Source organism: Aethalodelphis obliquidens, unplaced genomic scaffold (genome assembly GCF_003676395.1).
Source record: "Aethalodelphis obliquidens isolate GAN/ISIS:26980383/991018 unplaced genomic scaffold, ASM367639v1 scaffold19, whole genome shotgun sequence".
Lineage (NCBI taxonomy): Eukaryota > Metazoa > Chordata > Mammalia > Artiodactyla > Delphinidae > Aethalodelphis > Aethalodelphis obliquidens.
This window is the reverse complement of record NW_020837963.1, coordinates 22,480,868-22,499,644: the sequence shown is the minus strand read 5'-3', so window position 1 is coordinate 22,499,644 and position 18,777 is coordinate 22,480,868. Positions and strand designations below refer to the sequence as shown.

At 35.0% G+C, this 18,777-nt stretch overlaps 1 protein-coding gene across 11 annotated transcripts in view; it reads left to right on the top strand.

The window, feature by feature from the left end:
• RTTN (rotatin) overlaps positions 1–18,777 on the top strand; it is a 137,855-nt gene that overhangs the window by 49,556 nt on the left and 69,522 nt on the right. For all 11 annotated transcript variants that reach the window (XM_027118736.1, XM_027118739.1, XM_027118737.1 and 8 more), the window contains 7 exons: positions 595–691; positions 1,331–1,399; positions 5,038–5,226; positions 5,863–6,102; positions 7,334–7,478; positions 14,283–14,437; positions 15,621–15,840. In XM_027118736.1, coding sequence (XP_026974537.1) covers positions 595–691; positions 1,331–1,399; positions 5,038–5,226; positions 5,863–6,102; positions 7,334–7,478; positions 14,283–14,437; positions 15,621–15,840 — 1,115 coding nt within the window. The remainder of the gene's footprint in view (positions 1–594; positions 692–1,330; positions 1,400–5,037; positions 5,227–5,862; positions 6,103–7,333; positions 7,479–14,282; positions 14,438–15,620; positions 15,841–18,777) is intronic.

The window sequence follows — 18,777 nt, the reverse complement described above, 5'->3', positions numbered from 1 at the left end:
CTAGTTTTCTTTTGTCTTGTTAATAATTGTCTTCCTGTTAACCTCACTCAGTAGAATTTAGTTCCTAGTTTACCTTTTCATTTATAATTTTGATTTAAATTATTCAAGCAATCAATTAATTATGAGCACCTACTAGATTCAAAGGCGTTTTCTAAGGCAACATAATCTGTACCCTTTTAATACTTTTTTGATCTCATTGATGTTTCCAAGAATTACTTAAGTGAGCCTGAAAATGAATTTTAATATCTCTCATTAATGAATTTAGGGCAAAATTAGTTTTTTAACTAGGTACTCAACAAGGAAAATTAATTCCTCAGCAAACATTTATTGAGTGCATACTGTGTGCTAGGCCAGTAGTGTCTGTATGCTCCAAACCTACCAGATCAGAAACTCTGTTTTAACAAGCCCTGCAGAGATTTGCATAGATTTGAAAGTTGAGAAACACTGTTTTAACGATGTCAGTTTATCTGGGTTAGCATCGCATTTCTCTGAGAATGGAATCTCTTCTTTTCAAGTTAAGATATTTTAAATTTGAAGTTCATTCTTTCTAGAGGTAAAAATATTTTATAAAGTTATGCTTCTTTTTATTTACAGTTTCCTTGATATTTCATGAAGATTGTACCGTCGTGACTGAAGTTGGAGCGTTATTTTGTCTTCTGTTATTTGATGAAGTATCAAGAATGGATATGTGGTGAGCTATAAGACTTTTAAAAGGTTTTTACTCTGAATTGTCTGTCTGAGTTTCTGATGCAGTCTTATAGCAGTGCATGGAAATTTCTGACTTAGGAAGCTTATGCTTTCTGTAGTAGATATACATGGTATGATTTTTGGTTTGAGTAGCAGTATTATGCACATTGGCTCAAAAAGTCACCCTGAACTTTTATTGTTGAACATTACTAAGTACAAAATTTGATAATTACTATAGTAAGTTTTGTCATTAATACGTTTTTTGATATATACTCTCAATTTTGTGTGTTTTTTCCTTAATATTTAATTTAAAAAAACCTTGGAGAAGATGTTTAGGATGTAATATCTGATTAACATTGACCCTGAGCAGGATCAGTGGGAGAGAGACACATAGGCCACCTGCCAGTACAGCGTCTGCATTGTGTGGGTCATTTATTATATGGACTTCTTAAAGAAAAGCATAATTTGCTCTTCAAAAGCAAATCTGGGTAGTGGCACCATGTTATAACTATACTAAATGATAGAACCAAATGCAGCTCTTGATTTGAGTTTTAGTCAAGGAAGCGAAGCAAGTTGTGTTTCTTAGACAAAACGATGGTCTGCTCAGTTGTTTCTTTCCTTTTGTGTTTCTTTTGTGAAATAGGTCTGATAATCTTTCCAATAAACCTTCTTCACCATCAGTCTTCAGTTTGCCTGTTTCAGTTTCTAGAAGGTAAAGAATTTATTTCTTTGATTTTCTCAAAGTTAAAATACTGTTACAGAAAGGGAAATCAAAATCTATGATTTGTTAAAGTTTTCATCTAGCGTTTCATCACATGACTTGTAATGCTTTAATCTTTCCTTCATGGTGGTGCTTCTGAAAGTTCAGTAAGTGTACATCCCTGTCACCAAGGTTTTTTTTGATATTGTTCAAGTCTACACAAAACTTGAAAGAACTATATAGTGAACACTTGCATACCCTTCAGCCTAGATTCAGCAACTGTTAACACATGGGTCTGCTTTTCTGTCTTTCTCTCTCTCTCTCAATACATTTATTTATTTTTACGTAATCTTTTTCCCCAACCCATTTAAATATAAGTTTCAGACATAATTTTACTTCCTTCCCAGTTATTCCAGCATGTACCTCCTTAAATTAAGGGCATTATCCTACATAACCACTGTACCATGAAAGGTCACATCTAAGAAAATTAAAAATAATTCTGTAACATGATCCAGTTTCTCCAGTTACATCCCAAATCTCTTCTATAGATTTTTTTTAAAATTCAGGATCCAGTCAAGGTTATGAATTGCATTTGGTTTTCATGTCTCTCTAGACTTTTTAAAAAGTAAATTGTTTTCATTGAAGTATAAGATACATAAAGTTTACAAATCCTGAATTTTTCCAGATAAATACACCCATGTAACTAACATGTAGATTAAGGTACAAAATATCGCTAGCATGCCAGAAACCACTTTTCTCCTTCCTTATTACCTTCCAGCGCCCACAAAGATAATTCAGTTTTCGTTCCTGTTATTATACATTGTTCTTGAACTTTATATTCTTGCATTTGCCTTCTTTTGCTCAACTTGGGTACAGGGTACAGATTATGTTGCCTTAGCAGTATTTGATTTATTTTCATTTTTGTGTAGTATTCTGTGTAAGAATATACAGCCATGTAGTTACCATTCTATCACTGATGGACATCTGGTTTGTTTTCTGTTTGGGGCTATGATGAATAATGACCGCTAAGCATATTCTTGAACACATATGGATCAGAGGATATTAATATGTTTAGCGTTAGTAGATGCTACCAAGCAGTATTCCAGAGTGGCGTACTGGTTGACATTCCTGCAGCAGTGTAGTGGTCCCAGATGCTGCACACCCTCTCCAGCTCTTGGTATTGACATCACCCACTATCCTTTTATATACATATATAGGTGAATGAATGTTCATAACAGCTTTATGTATAGTAACCAAAAGCGTGAAACATCCCAAATGTCCAACAGCAAGGAGAATTGATAAATGAACTATGCTATACTCACACAGTGAAACACTATACAACATTTAAAAACTACTTTTTACACAACAACATGAGTCTCATAGACATAGGGTTTATGACATAATCATAGACATAATGTGAAAACAGCCACAAAAGAGTATGTACTGTATATTCCATTTATTTAAAGTTCACCAACAAAGTTGATCTCTAGTGAGAGAAATCAGAATAGGTAACAATAATAGTTACCTCTTGGAGGAGGGCTAGGAGAGTAATTGACAAGAAAAGGGAACAAAGAAACTTTCTGAGGGGATGGAAATGTTCTGTGTTTTATTCTGGGTGGTGGTTACACAAATGAACACATATATAAAAATTCATCAGGCTGTACTCTTAAAATCTGTGTATTTTAAGGGTAAGAAAGTTACATCTTAATAAAACTATGATTAATTTAAAAATAACATTTTATAGCTTGCTAGATATTACATGTAGTATAATCATTTTCACTACTGTATAATACTCTTGTTAGACGATACCACAGATTATTCATTCTCCTGTCATGGGGTATTTGGGTTGATTCTGGGTTTTTGCTCCTGTATACATCCCGTAAACATTATTGTATGTATCTCCTGGGATATGTGTCCAATAGTTCCTCTTGGATATATCCTTAGGAATGAAATTCTTTAGTTGTAGACATCACATTCTTTATGGTCTTTAGGTTTGGCTAAATAATAAAACACACACGACAGTAGGTCATGCTTGAAATGTGATTACCTATGTGGGTGCTGGGGGCTGTCTTGGCATAGGAGGCCCACGTCCCAATAGAAAATGTGATCTCTAGGAAGCATGCCGTGGGCATAATGTCCAGGTCCCCACAAGGCACATCATGTAGGAGAGCCACAGCACTCAGGGATGCTCAGAGCTGTGGCTTCCCACTGTACATTTACACACAGGTGTGGGTTGTTTCCACACCTCCCAGTCCAGATGCAGGGAGTGATTGTCACCATAAGCAAAATGGTTTAGTAAAATTGTTGACATTCCATATCCATTTGGTTGTCCTGGGGAAAAGGGTCAGAGAGTTACCTCAAGATCAAGGTTGTCCATACAGAAGAAATGTCAACAGTAATTTCTTTACACCTAATAATGTCATTTTAAAAATTGTCCACATGGTGGATGTGTAGTGGTTTCTCAAACTGGTCCTGATGTAATACCCTTTGCTTTTTATTATTTTCTTCCTTCTGTGTTCTTCAGGTGTAATTTGCAGTACATTTTATAACTTATTAAAAGCTTGACCATTGATTCACAGCCTTAACTCTTTTCAGTTAGTGCAAGTCCTTTCAAGGAGGCTCTTGTGTCCTTTAGACATGGCTTCACAAGCCTTTTAGTACATTCTTGCTTTCTGGCATGAAGAGATGTCCACGGTTCACCTTTGATTTCCCTATTTCAGACCTAGCATTAGCCATCTCTCTAAGGAGCCCTGGTTACTTCTAAGGAAAATTCCAATTTTTAAAATTTATTATCTTTTAAAAAATTATTCAGCTTCATTTATATACAGAACTCTACCTTAGCCTCTTTTTTTTGAGATGCATGAAATGAAAAAGCACACTAAATTTCCCCTTAAAAATCCTACCCAATTGTGTTTCTCTAATATTAGTTACAAATACATGAATTAGGGGTTTGGGATATGTTTTATAAGCAAAATAATTCTTTAACATTTGAGATGCTAGGCATTGCAGTCCTGCTAAACACTATTAAATTAACATTAACTAGTTTAAGAGATACTGCTATTGAATCTTTTCTTAGATCTAAACATATTTCTGGGTTCTCTTGGTGACACACAGTGACTGAGTTTATTGATGGTGCAACTGTGTTCTCAAGTGAAAATAGTAAGTTGTGATTCTGTCACTTAGTGACCCCTGTGAACATAAGCAATTCATTTAACGTCTTTAAGACTCATTTTGATCATCTGTAAAATGGATTTCATGGTGCCATGCCATGTAACTGTGAATGAAAGGTAGACAACGTACAGTGTGTAGCATAAAGTAGACATTTGTGTTTCAGCTGAACACCTTGTGTGTGTGGTTCACTGTAGCCATGGGCCTCGACTTCAAGGGGCGTCCGTCATCTCTGCAAACAACCCTAATACAACACAGAGTATGGTAAGTCCTCAGGAAAGAAGTTTAATCAGGTGTTTTTGAAAGTTTAGAGGATGGCAAAAGAATAAAGCCTGGTAACTGTTCAAAACTGGGACCACATGAGAGATCTTTGTATTGCTGTAGAATGGGAGGCGTAGAACTAGCCCTCATTTGTGGCTCGTTCTTTTGAGTAGCACTTAAGAATTTAAAAGTATGTAATTATTTTTGTACATTTTCTTTAGGTATCATCTACCAGTACATGTACTTGGCCACCATGCTGTGAGTCCTTACTCCATAGTTTTGCCGTTATCTGCTGATTGTTTGGCCTTGAAGCCGGTCTCAGATATGCTGAGAATAGCTTGGAACCTATCATGGTATCATGGGAGTGATAATCTGTTGAAGCAAATGAACTCTGAAACTAAAATCCAAGAGTAAGCTGTTACATGTAGTAGAAAAGCATTCACATCTACCTAATTGTGATTAATTAGCTAGGCCTTATTTTTCCTTTAGGTTAAGTAGGTTTCTTACTTTTTATCGTCTGACCCTGCTTTCTCACTGAAGATTATAATTTTTACTTTGTTTTAAAGATTACATGTCGTTCATTACTTTTTAAAAACTATCACACAAAGAAATTTAAATTAAAAAGCATTGTGCTCTATGCTGTTTTGGAGATTATATAAAGTTTGGTTAGTTAACAGATGTAATTCACTAGGAAAAGTGCTCTGGGTTAGGGTAGAAGCTTAGTAAATACATATGTGAATTTCGTTATCGTCACTGGGGTGATGAGGATGATGATGACTTTTAAATACCTCAGTATTCTAATCTGTCAGTACTTTCTCATTTGAAAGCAAATTATATTTCTGTAAGCAGGAAAATGTCAATATAAACATCCTCATGCTAGTATGAAACCCTAATATTGACAGATACACATCAGATTTTCTTTTGGCTGTGAGTCACCCTTAAAAGGAAACAAAACAGAATTTGGGGGAGACAGTTTATAATAAAAATAATTGTGAGCTTTTATTTAATAGCTTTATATTGCTCTTTCTTTTTTTCTTTTTGTTTAGATTTTTAGATACATTGAAGTTATCCACTGAGGACACCCTTACTCTGAAGATGACATACACAGCAAGTGGACTGAAGGACTGTCTCCGCTCCATTGTTCAGGCTGCAGCCCACAGGGAAGTGAGGGCTGCTCTCACGAGGATGAGTTTTTATCTTCTGAATGACAGATTGTCTTTCAAGGGTGGCACTGGCCCATGTGGGATTACTTTGAAGTCCTTGTCTTGGCACACCACACTAAACAGGTCAGTATCAGCTCAAGCCTGCTGGTTTCAGAGGCCTGGATGGAATTGTATTTGGGTTCATCTCCACATGTTTGAAGTTAGGAGCGTGTGTTCTTATTGTTGGTATCATGAGAGAAATGCTTTTTAGAAAGAAAAATTTAAGGATTTTTATTATCTGTAATACAGGTCTAATAATAGCAAAAGAGAAAATTTTAACATAATTACTGCATTTTGGAATTATTACTAAATTGTTATAATTTTTACAAATATTATAATTATTAGATTTTTATATCCTAACATAGCAAATCTTATTTTTTATCTCACAGAAGTAAATGATTAGGGTAAGACATGGGTAAACAAACTGAATGTTTATTCCTGTCCATATTATATCAATAAATGAGCTGAGACATCAGGGAACTGATTAAAGCCTTGGTAACTCTGGCTGTTTTGTTTTGCTTTCGGTCTGTTCTTAAGTAAATTATCTCATTTTTCTTTTTCCTCTGAATTTCGTGGAGTTGATAGCCATGTGGAGGTCCTTTAGTAGTTTGGGGAGGCCCCGGCTTGTAAATTTAGCACGTTTAACTGGTAGCAGATGGCTGCATTTGAAACAAGACTGATAAGCAGCCGCTGCCAGCAGTCTTACATTTTAGTCTTCGTGTGACTTTAGTATAAAATGTATAACTCTGTTAAACGGAAAGTGTGCCATTTTCAAAATGCAAGGTTATTTGAGTTTCTAAAATGTGGGCTCTTACTTAGTGCAGCTCTCACAATTCGGATATCTAGTTCACCTTTTTCAGTGGCGTGCTGTCGCCAGCTAGGACTGCCTTGTAAGAGAGGTGATGGTTAAATTATCTGGATTTTTGCAAGTTAGTTGTTAAACACAACCACTCTTAAAATTGAACTTTGTAAACTTACAATTAAATAAATTATATTAAAAATAAAGGTAATGGTTATGCAGAGTCATGGCTTCCTAAGTATTTTACATTTTCCTGTTATCTGTGCTCTCGATGTTGTTTATATGGATTCTGTCTGTGCTGTGGAAATGCTGTATAATGGTGTGCTGCAGTGCCTGTCTCCACAGCTATGTGGTAGATTGGAGGATTGCAGTCAGCCATGGCGGGGTATTTACACTATGGAAATTGGCAAACACAGCAAATCAGCACCCCACTTCTCAGCAGGTTGTTAAATACTTACCCGCACGCCACTTACTTTAAAGAACTAGAAACCATGATTACTGTCTTCTTTATTGTAGATTTTTACAAGTACTTCCTGCTTGCACCGAAGATGAGAAACTGCTAATAGATATCATACATTTTCTAAATAAGTTATTGAAGGAACAAAGAAAAAATGTATCCGTAGAACTTCTAAACTGGCTTCTCGAATTACTTCTTAGACATGTAAGTGTTGTTAAGGAATTTGAATTTTAGGTTTGACAAATGATATATTTGTAAAAATCATTAATACTGTATATGAAAATATGGAAAAGTATAATTTTTACATAGCCCGTGTTTAGCCAAGTAGTCCTTATGTTGTAATAGATGGCTTTTAGCAATATGCCTTCCTGACGTGATTGTTACTAGGTTTAAGTTAAAAGTCCGTAGCCTAAACGGAACCTTCAGTCTTGGCGTTTAACGAAACCTGTTCTATATGTGAGCTTTCAGCAGCAGCTGTATTAAGTGAGAATCTTGGAGTGGGGGAGCTCAAGTAGGGATGTGGAGGGGCAGTGAGGGGTAGTGAGGTGAGGTTGGAAGGACTCAGTCAGACTGTGCTCAGGCTTCATGTAAGTTTACTGTAGTGTTTACCCGTGTTTGCCCCCCACTATCTACTTTTTGTAGCTGACTGTGTTCTGAGAAACTTGCCAAGAACCCAGGAAGCTAGCTTGTTTTTTTATCGTTGGCCTGTATTTTTTTTTTTTTTTTGCAAATACTATATGGATTTACTTAATCTGGTAAAGATAAACCTTCGCACAATCACGAAAAAAACACAATAAAATTAGAAAAAAGGGCCTAAACTGAAAAAGAAGATAATAGACCTTATAAAACAAATATATTTCATTATATGTTAATACATTTGCAAAGCTCATTTAAAGACGTGATTTTCTATAAAAATGCAAGGAGCTAATATAATGTAAGTTAGAAATTCTAATTGAGAATACTTTTAAAAGTATTTAGAGATTTTAAAAATATGTATATGAATGTTTATATGTGTATAAAGCTTGTTTAGATGTTTATTATTTTCTACCTTATTGTGGATTGGTGAAAATAGGGACCGTTTCGTTCACCGTTGCATACCCAGCGTCTACCATAGTGCCTTGCACATAGTGAGCTCTCAATAAACATTTATTAACTCACTAGTAAACATATCACTTTAAGGAAGCTATGTAGTTAATTACAAGAAACGCACATAACCTTAATTTTGTAACATGTTAAAATACAACAAATGGAAACTATAAATTCCTAAAACTGTAATTGCTGAGTCAGTTACAAGTTGCAGAGATACATGTGTATATGTGTTTGTATTGAGTTGTTTTTTTTTTTTTAAATAGGTAACTCTTATTTTGAATGATATGATGATTTTCATGATTGGGGTTTTTTTGTTTTCCGTGAATTGTCCCTTGATGCCCTTGCTAGTTTTGCCCCACAATAGGGTTTTTAGTTTTCTCTCGCATGTGTGTGCTCAAACACTCTCTCTCTCTCTCTCTCTCTCTTTCGTTTTTGGTAACAGAGGAGCCCTTCATAAATTAGAGAGATTAGCCCTTTGTCTGTGATATGAGTTGCAAATGTTTTTTTTTGTCATTAGTCTTCTGACCTTACTGTATTTTGGACTTATTTTCCTATTTTATCTACCCCTTTCATCCCCTAGCTTTTGTTAGTTATGTTGTTTCTACTTTTCATCTTTTATAGTACTTAAATTGTGTTTCATGATCAATCATAATTTCCACATTTAGGTGTAGTGCTACAGGTGTGTGTGTGTGTGTGAAAAACCTGACTTCTCACCACCTCGACCGTTATCACTCTAGGCCGAGCCATCACCGCCCTTCTCCCAGGTTATTGTTAGGTCTTCCAGCCTCCACCCATGCTGCCTGTGGTTCTCAAGACAGCTGCCACAGGGATCTTAATCTTAAGTCACATCATGTCCCTGTTCTCAAAATCCTCCACCAGCTTCCTCTCATTAAGATTCAGCTCCATAGGCTACAAGGCTCTATTGAGCTTGATTCTGAGTATCTTTCTGATCTTCCCTCCTACCACTGTACTCCACTCCTTCTTTTCCAGCCACATTGGCCTCTGGTTGTTTTTCAAACACCGCACTCATAGCTCCCTTTGCATTTCTTTTTCTCTCTGGCTGGAATGTTCTTCCCCTAGATATCTATACAGCTGACTACTGCACTTGAGTCAGTGCTCTGTTCAGATGTTAGTCATCCTTATCATCATAATGTAGCATTTCTCCGTGCCTGACTCTCTGTGCCTTCTTAATCCTATTTTATGTTTCTTCATTGTACTTATCGCTCCCACTTGCAGAATATCTTTGTTCATTTTCTTTCTACCCCACCCCACCCCACTAGAATGTGGGCAGTGGGAGGACAGGTTATGTTGTTTGTTTCGTTCACTGCCATGTTATTTTTGTGTAGTCATAGGTTTTTTTTATAGTTTCTAAATTATGTGTCTTCTTGGAAAGATCTGTTTTCCAGAGTTTTGAGAAAACACTCTCATGTTTTCTTTTATGATACTTAAGGTTTTATTTTTGTTTACATCTTTATTCATATGGAATTTCTTATGATGTAGATTATTTTTTTTAATGGTTAGCAATTTTCTCATGTCATGTCTACCCATGATTTGAATTGGCACCATTTTTTAAAACCATAAACTGATTTCCTATATATGCATGACTCTTTGTTTGAACGTTGTATTATGTTCCTTTGATATGCCTGTATTTTTCTGAAGAACTACATTTTTAAATTATCATAGCAAATTTTTCCTTAATAAAATTTATTCTTTATATTTTTCTCTGGCTATTTTTTTTTTTTTTTTGCGGTATGTGGGCCTCTCACTGTTGTGGCCTCTCCCATTGCGGAGCACAGGCTCCGGACACGCAGGCTCAGCGGCCATGGCTCACGGGCCCAGCTGCTCTGCGGCATGTGGGATCTTCCCGGACCGGGGCACGAACCCGTGTCCTCTGCATCGGCAGGCGGACTCTCAACCACTGCGCCACCAAGGAAGCCCTCTCTGGCTGTTTCACTTCTATTTTCATTTCGTGAAACATGACAGAACATTTGTCCAGTAAGAGGGCATTTATATGTGAATTTTATTGGTTTCTGTATGTATGACAAGAAATACCTTAAGCATAGTTAAAAAGACATGATAAACTGAGAAAATTATTTATAACACAAATGAGAGACAACATACTAATTTCCTTAAATTATAATTTTTGAGTCCTTATTAAGATGATTGCACTTCCAGGGTACATAGATTTATTGTTCAGTAAAGTTTGCTCTTCTGTTACTTTCCCAAGGATGATTTCAAAGTACTGTATTTACTTCTATTTTCTCTTATCTTTCAATTATTAAAAAAATTAAGGAAGCATTCAGAGGCAGTTTTTTTCTGGATATTTTTAATAAAGTGAACAGGAAAACCTATTGTCATAGTTCTTTCAGCTTTTAGGCCTGCTTAAATATTTTATAGATTAGACATTAAAATATTATTAAAATAATGTCCATGAAGCTTTTCCTCTGAATGAGTTTTTTGATAAATTGATTTTTGATCTATAAATTTTTTATAACTTCATGATCTTTTTACTCATTTTAAAAAAAGAATAACCCCTAAAACAGTCTCCTTCTTCGGCTAGAGTTCTTGTACACTGGGAGCTGTGGTTGCTTTGGTTTGTGAAAATAGCAGATATGTGATGGGCTTTAGTTTTAGAATCTTTTCTTGAAAATCTCTGCAATAGTTGAATGTTTGCATATGACTGTAAATAGTATATAACAATAGAAAAATTAAAATATACGTACCTAAACTGTGTAACTATAACTAGATAGTTAAAACTTTACATTTAAACGATTATGAATTTTGTAGTATGTCATGAATGCTGATACATATTGCATAATTTATTCATAGTTTTGAAATTAAAATGAAATTTCTACAGGACTCTAGATGATTGTACTGTAATTTTAATGCAGTTTTAGGAAAGGATTTTTGGTATAATTAGTTTGTTTGACTTTGTATGGTATCAAAGCTGTCTTTGGAGAGGTTTTACTTTGTCTCATATATTATCATCACTAGTGTTATAAATAATAGTAATACTTTTAAGGGTGAGTAAAGTGGACTTAAGCATCCACTATCAGGAGAGTTTACTCTCTAAATATCATGCTACGAGGATTAAATTATTAAGCGTATGTAACAACCAATGTTCAAAATAAAAGAAGCATGAAAATAGAAAGTCAAAAAGTGACTTTTACTAAGTTTATCATCTGAAATGGGTAAAATAAATGAGAAATGGCTTAAGAAGGTCAGTAAAATAGCATTTCCAAAGGAATTGTTTTGAATGTATGGACATAACATATGAAGATGTGCAAAAGTGATGGTGGCAAAAAGAAAATTAGACAGAAATGAATACCAGATCAAGCAGAAGAATGCCTAAAAGATACATAAAGAAAAATCAGCTAACTTACCGAGGGAAGATACAGAAACTTTCTCTTGTGAAAGTTTTGTCTACATGTTTTATCAAAACTTTCATTTATTACAAGCATTTTATGTACTTAAGGAATTTTTTGTACTACTAATTTATATTTTAATGTATTGATATTTTGTTAGTATATAAAATAACTGAGAAGTGCTGAATTTGAATGCATTTCTTTTCAGAATGAGTTTTTGATAGAAGTTTATCGAAGTGGGGCCATACTTTTTCGGGGGGACCATTCAGAACTACACAGCACGTGTCTGTCTGTTGTCAGACTTCCACTGGCTCGTGGGCACTCAGAGTTCACAGAGGGCATTGTCCATCCTACTATTGTAGGTTGCTGATGGATGGAAAATTGGATATGATGAGTGGTAACTCTGCAGGTAAAGATAATGAACCATCATTGCAGAAACTGTTGCCTTTTGGAGGTCAGCACTGATGAAATAATGGCCCACATAGTTGGTTTAAAATTAGGATTGAATACTAATATCTAAAGACAAAACCTTCAGATATGATTAAGTACTTGAGATCAATAAGCATCAATAGAGACATCTATTTCCTCTTGTACTTAAGGAATAGTAATAAATCCCATATTTTAGAAGTGGTGTTGCTGAGGTTCACTGAATCTTAACGTTAACATGTCAATCCAAGATATGTTATAAAGGGAAAAAGTCTCAGCAATTTACCTGCAAAAATAAGTTATTAATAGGATGAGATTCTTTGGAAGGGTCTTAGTTTTAGGTATTTACATACTGCTTCAATATATTAATATGTTAATCAGTAGCTTCTACTTAATTTTTATATGTATATCAGAATTAATAATTGCTGATGGTAAAATTACATTTTACCAAGATGGGGTTTACATTAAAAATAGCTCGCTCGTTTAGTCAGTATTTATGGGATGTAGAGGGAGTGTGGGTGTAAGCCTTTGGTTATTTGGGGCTAAGAATACTATAGAATATATATTTATTTTTATGATTTTATTAAATGTGTGTCTAGTTATTTTATTCATGTATGAAACTTAGAAATTGTAGTTATGTTTTATGTAATTTTACTTGAACCAAGTAAGACACTTCTTGTTCAAGACGAAAGGAAAAGCTGAAAAAAAATGCTGCTTAGGTGTGAAACATAGTAAAGTACGTTAAAGGTAAAGCATCCCTCCTCAGTATTTTCCAAAAGCTCTCAATTAGATTATTTTTAATTCTTCGTACCTGGTTGAAGTAGACTGTACATACTACATAATGTAAACAACTTGGAATTTTCTTCCCATTTAAAAAATTTCTTTTTCTTAAAAAGAATGTAGTTATTTTTGAACTGAATTCTTTAGGTGAAGGATGCCATGACAACAGTAATTACATTTTGATTTTATCTCTTTTTGAACGTTGTAATATGCAGTATTGATGTGACATAATGCCGGGGGTGGAATGTTAACTATCTCTGATGTAAGATGGTCCTGAGGTTGAATTCTTGCTCTGCTCATTCATATGACTTTGGTTAAGTTACCTACCCTCTTCATGAACCTCTGTTTGCCCATCTATAAAATAAGAAAATGCAGATCTTCTAGTTTAACTCAAAAGTTAAATAAAATCTTATTTTCTTTCTCTCTCTCTTTTTTTTAGCACAGTGCCTATGACATTATAGATGATAAATATTCCGTCCATTTTTAATGCTGTTGGTTAATGTAACATTTTCTGCTCTCTCAATATTACTAGAAATCATCTAATACATCCTTTAGCTATTTTTTTTTAAGTTGGAAAACAGGTTGAAATTTAAGTAGTACTAGTTTCCTTTGTTTATCAGCCTGTCAAATTGGCAAAGATTACAACAGTAATAATACTCAACGTTGGCTTGGGTGCTGTGGGCCTTAATCATATGTACTGGTACATTTTTTGCAGGGACAATTTGGCAGTATACATTGAAAGCATTAAAACGATTATAATGTTTTGATTTAGTGATTTCATTGCTTAGAATTCATACATAGGGTATAATCAGAGTTGAGCATGCTGCTGCAGCTCGGTGAAATTAGAAATCACTGATTATCCAGTAGTCGTGGTAAACCCTTATGGCTGAATAACAATCAGGTGCTAAAATAATGTTTTTGAAGAAATATTGGTAATAACATTGTTTAAAAAAAATGGTCACAGTAGTGGATTTTTTCACTTGATCTCAGTTTTGTTAAAAATATTGAATTATAATTCTGTTTGCACTCACATAAAAAGAATAGTATGTACCAACATACTAATAACAGCTACCTCTGTGAGGTGTGATTATGGGTGGGTTTTGTTTTTCTCATTGTGCTTCTCTCTATTTTCCTCAGTTTTCTGTAATGGATATGCTTTCCTTTTCTTGAGATAACATATGAAGCACCTTTTGAGTTGAGAACATCTCTACTAATGCCGTAGAAACCTACGATTTAGGCGCTATAACTTAGTTACTCCAGAACATGATTAGCAAAAAAAACCTTTATGGGAAACAACATACAGCTCCATTAGAGGGTAAATATGTGTTTTACAAATTCCATTTTTTAGAGTCCAAACCCACTATTGGAGCTGCTGCATCTGACAGAGTCCCAGGCGCGAGAGGAAGCAGATGACATCCGCACTGCCGTCCGGCAGCAGCTCCAGAAAGAACTGGTCGCTCTCTTCAACACCCTGCTGCTCGGTTCCGTGGCACTTACCGACAGGTACCATTTGTATTATTGGAGGTCTGGGAACTTCACACAGAACCTAGTTTTCTTTTGATTTCTAAAGGGTCTTACTTTTCATTAGTTTCAAATTAAGAGGAGAAAAGACTTCAGTAAAAATCAGTTGTGGTGGTTTGTTTTTTAGTTCAGATCAATTTCTGATATAGCCTGATTGTAATTACACACACACACACACACACACACACACACACACACACAGTATTTTGTTGTCTCTAGTTTTAGTTCTTGGTTCTCTCTTAATTTTCTACACATCTGCCTGAGCAGTCATACCCATTTCTATGACTGTACAACTATTTTTGCATGGATGATTTTCAAATGTATATCTGTAGCTCTGACTTAAAAATTTTAAATTCACAATTTTAACCATTTTAAAATGTACAATTGAGTGGGTTTTGGTATATATACAGTGTTGTACAACTATCACTGTTTAATTCCAGAACATTTCCATTACCCCCAAAAGAAACTTTGTACCCATTAAGCAGTCTCTCCCCATTTGCCCTTTACCCAAGCCCCTGGTAACCATTAATCTTCTTTCTTTCTCTATGAATTTGTGTATTCTGGACATTTCATATAAATGGAGTGAAACAGTATGTGACCTTTTGTGTCTGGCTGTTTTCATTTAACATCATGTTTTCAAGGTCCATGCATGTTGTAGCAGATGACAGTGACTAAATAATAGTCCATGTATGGATATGCCACATTTTGCTCATCCATTCATCTGTTGGGGGACATATGAGTTGTTTCTACCTTTCACTGTTGTGAAGAGTGATGTTATGAACATTCATATGCAAATTTCTGTGTGGACATATGTTTTCAGTTCTTGAGTATATACCTAGGACTGGAATTGCTGGTTCATGTGGTAACTCTATGTTAACTTCTAATTTCATTATTGGTTGGCAATAATAATACCCATTTATGCATTTTTCAATGTAATTGTTACTTATATTTTACATCATATACTCTGGATGGTATATTAACTATGTTTTTCTTAAAAAGTCTTGTTTTAAGAGGGAGTATTTTCTGCCATTTCCCGCCATTTCCACTAGTTCATACTTTTTTGATACAGTAAGTTGCTAGTAACCCTCCACCACCACCAAGAAAGCCCATTAAGCCAGTTACGTTTGTTCCGTGGTTGATTCTTTTTCCTCCTTTACATACACAGGAAATGCTTGGAACTTTTTTACGTTTTCCAAACGCAGCTGGCTCTGAAACTGCTCCAGTGTCTGAGAGTCACGGATGCTCCTCGCTTCTACGGCCTGCCGTCCCTCGAGAGGACCTTACGAGGGATGGCCCACCTTACAGCATTCCCGGGATGGAGCTCACACTCTCCTTTCACAAAGCCACTAGAAATTTGTGTGAAGTACTTGTCAGGTCTCCTCGAAGTAAGTAAAAATAGTCAATAACTATAAACAGCAATAATAAAACCCCTAAATGATAGCTATTTACAAACCCCCAAATGATAGCTATTTACTATTTACTGACCACTCAGTGTGTACCAGGCACAATATTAGGTGTACTGTATGTGTTATTATATTTAATGTAGATTATTATTCAGTGTTTATGGCTCATTAATGGTTAAATGTGTTAATGATTTTTATTAGCAAATATATAAGTAAGATTACTTTTATGAATAAGCTCATTTTCAAGAAAAGTAAGGCTTACACTTCATTAAGCCCCTTTATTTGGGTAACTTATTTTGCATTTATTAACGCTTTTGTTGTAAAATACAACACATGCAGAAAATACACAAAACGTAAATACATAGTTCATTGATTATCACATAATGAACACACATGTCACCACCCTGATCCTAAGATAGAGAGTAGCCACCACCCTAGAAGCTTCCGTCATAACCACTTCCAGTCTCTACTCCTCTGAAGGTAGTTGTTATTTTGATTTTTACGGTAATAACTTCTTTGCATTTCTTGATGGTTTTACCACTTAATTATGTGTCCATATATACAATAATTTCTCATTCTCTTGATTTTGTTAAATGGAATGTATTTCTTTTTAACATTATGCTTATGAGAGTTAACTCATTTTGCTTCCTGTAGGTGGAGTTTAATTTCATTTTTGTGTAGTATTCTCTCTACTACAATGCTGAAGGACAATTTGGCTTCTCTTTCTTCCTGTTTAGGGCAATTTTAGATACTGCCACTGTACACTTGTGTTGAAAATGAGTATATTATATCTTCTGTGAAATTTTATTTTCTAACTATTGCTGATGTATGGAAATATATTCAGTTTTTATATGTTAATTGTGTACCCAGCAGTCCTTGCTTCCAAACTCAAAGGAAAGGCCTTTAATGTTTTATCTTTTAGTAAGCTGTTTGTGGTAGTCTTTTTTCAATTACTTAAAGAAAAGTCAGATTAAGGACATTTTCTTTTAGTCTTACTTTGCTAACAATTTTTTTTAATCATAAGTGTGTATTGCTTTTTCTGTATCTTTTAAGATAATCATATGGTTTTTTTTTTTTTGTATTCCATAAGATGATGGATTACATTGGTTGATTTAAAAATGGTAAACAACCTTACATTTCTGGAAAAATTTCAACTAGTTTGTGATGTATTATTCTTTTTATATATAAACAGATTGAGTTTGTTAATGTTTTTAGAATTATTCTACCTATTTTCATTGGCAAAAAAAGTTTCTAGAATTACTATATCTATCTTCTTTCTCATAAAACTTCTGTCAGTTTTTTAATATCAAAATAAGTCCATCCTTATATAATTTTCTCTTTTTCTTTATGTAACTTCCTCTTTTTTCTTTTTGGAATAGTTGGCTTGAATTGGTGTTATTTCTTCCTTAAATGTTAAGTTGACAGTATAGCAATCTGGGACTGGAGTTTTCTTTTTGGGAAGATTATAGATGAAGTAAATTTTTAAAGTAGATCTAGAATTGCTCAGATTTCCTATTTTTTGTGTGTCAATCTTAGTAAGCTATGTTTTACTGAATTTTATCTGAATTTTCAAATTCATTGCCCTAAAATTGTTCATCACATCATCTTGTTTTTAAAATATCTGTCAGATCTGTAGTGAGGTCCCATTTCATTCCAGACATTGATTTTTCCTTCTCTCCAGTTTTGTTGATTGACCTTACTAGTGGTTTGTATGTTTTATTAGTCTTTTCAAAGAATGAATCTTTGGCTTTGTTTATCCCCCTTTAATGTTTTTTCCCCTCTTTTATTAATTTCTGCCTGTATTTATATCCTTCTTATTTTGGTTTAATTTGTGGCTTTTTCCTACCTTTTTAAGGTAGAGCCTTATTTCACTGATTTTTTTTTTAATTTTCTCAAAAATATATTTTTAGCTCTAATCACCTTCCAGTCATGGCCTTAACTTTATGCCTTGTTTTCATCATCATTTAGTCCAGTATATTTTACGAATGTTGCAGTGAATAGAGCAGTGATAGGTTTCTGTAAGAGAACAGCTTTGCCACGGTACCCTGGCAGCTTTGTGTGTTTGCACATGGGCCACATAGGCAGGGCTTAGGTACGGCTGATCTAAGCTCTGGCAGAACTTCCTGTGATCCTTTTGGAACGTGAGAAGCCTGTAAGGAACTGCTACAAGGCCGTTGCTCATTCACTTCACTTTCTCTTAGGAAGTGTGTCACGGGCCTGTTTTTATCACCTCCTGGGTTCTGATGCACTCGCGGGCTTTCTGCCTCGCTCCCTTGGGGTACGGCAGCAGGCTATAGATGGCTCAGCTGCAGCTTGGCCTGAGCTCCTCAGCAAGAGTGCGCTGCCATTGCACTGCTGTCATCTGGCCCCTTTGTTTCAGTGTCACCCTGTAAAAGGGACACTGAGAGCTGGCACCTTTGCCTACTCTTGCTTATGCTTTTTATGTAAGTAATAAACTGTCTAGATCTATAAATGGATCACTGTTTGCTTAGTGACCAAGTCTGCCAGCATTGCTTGCCTTGAAAGGTTCAGTTATAGAGGTTGGCATCTTTAACTGTTAGGAATTCAGGCAAGGCTCCTGTAGGAAGCAGTGTAGAGAGAGGTTTGGAACATGAATAAACTGATCAGAAGTGATGGGCTTTCTAGACATGGAATGTTTTGACCAAATCGTGTCCGTAACTTCCTATTCCTTTTTGTGCTGTACGTTTCTACTTGCCACTGGTCTCTACCCACCACCAGATCATCCTTCGAAACAGAAACCTTTCACTCCCAATCTCCTTTTTCAAGTGCATAAGGCTCATTATAATCTAGCATTTTGAGTCTTATCTCCGTTTAAAATTTTCCCCACATCTCTTGAAGTTTCAGTTATATGTGGTTCTTCTCATTAAATAAAAAAGCATGCTTAAAAAGTCTGTTTCT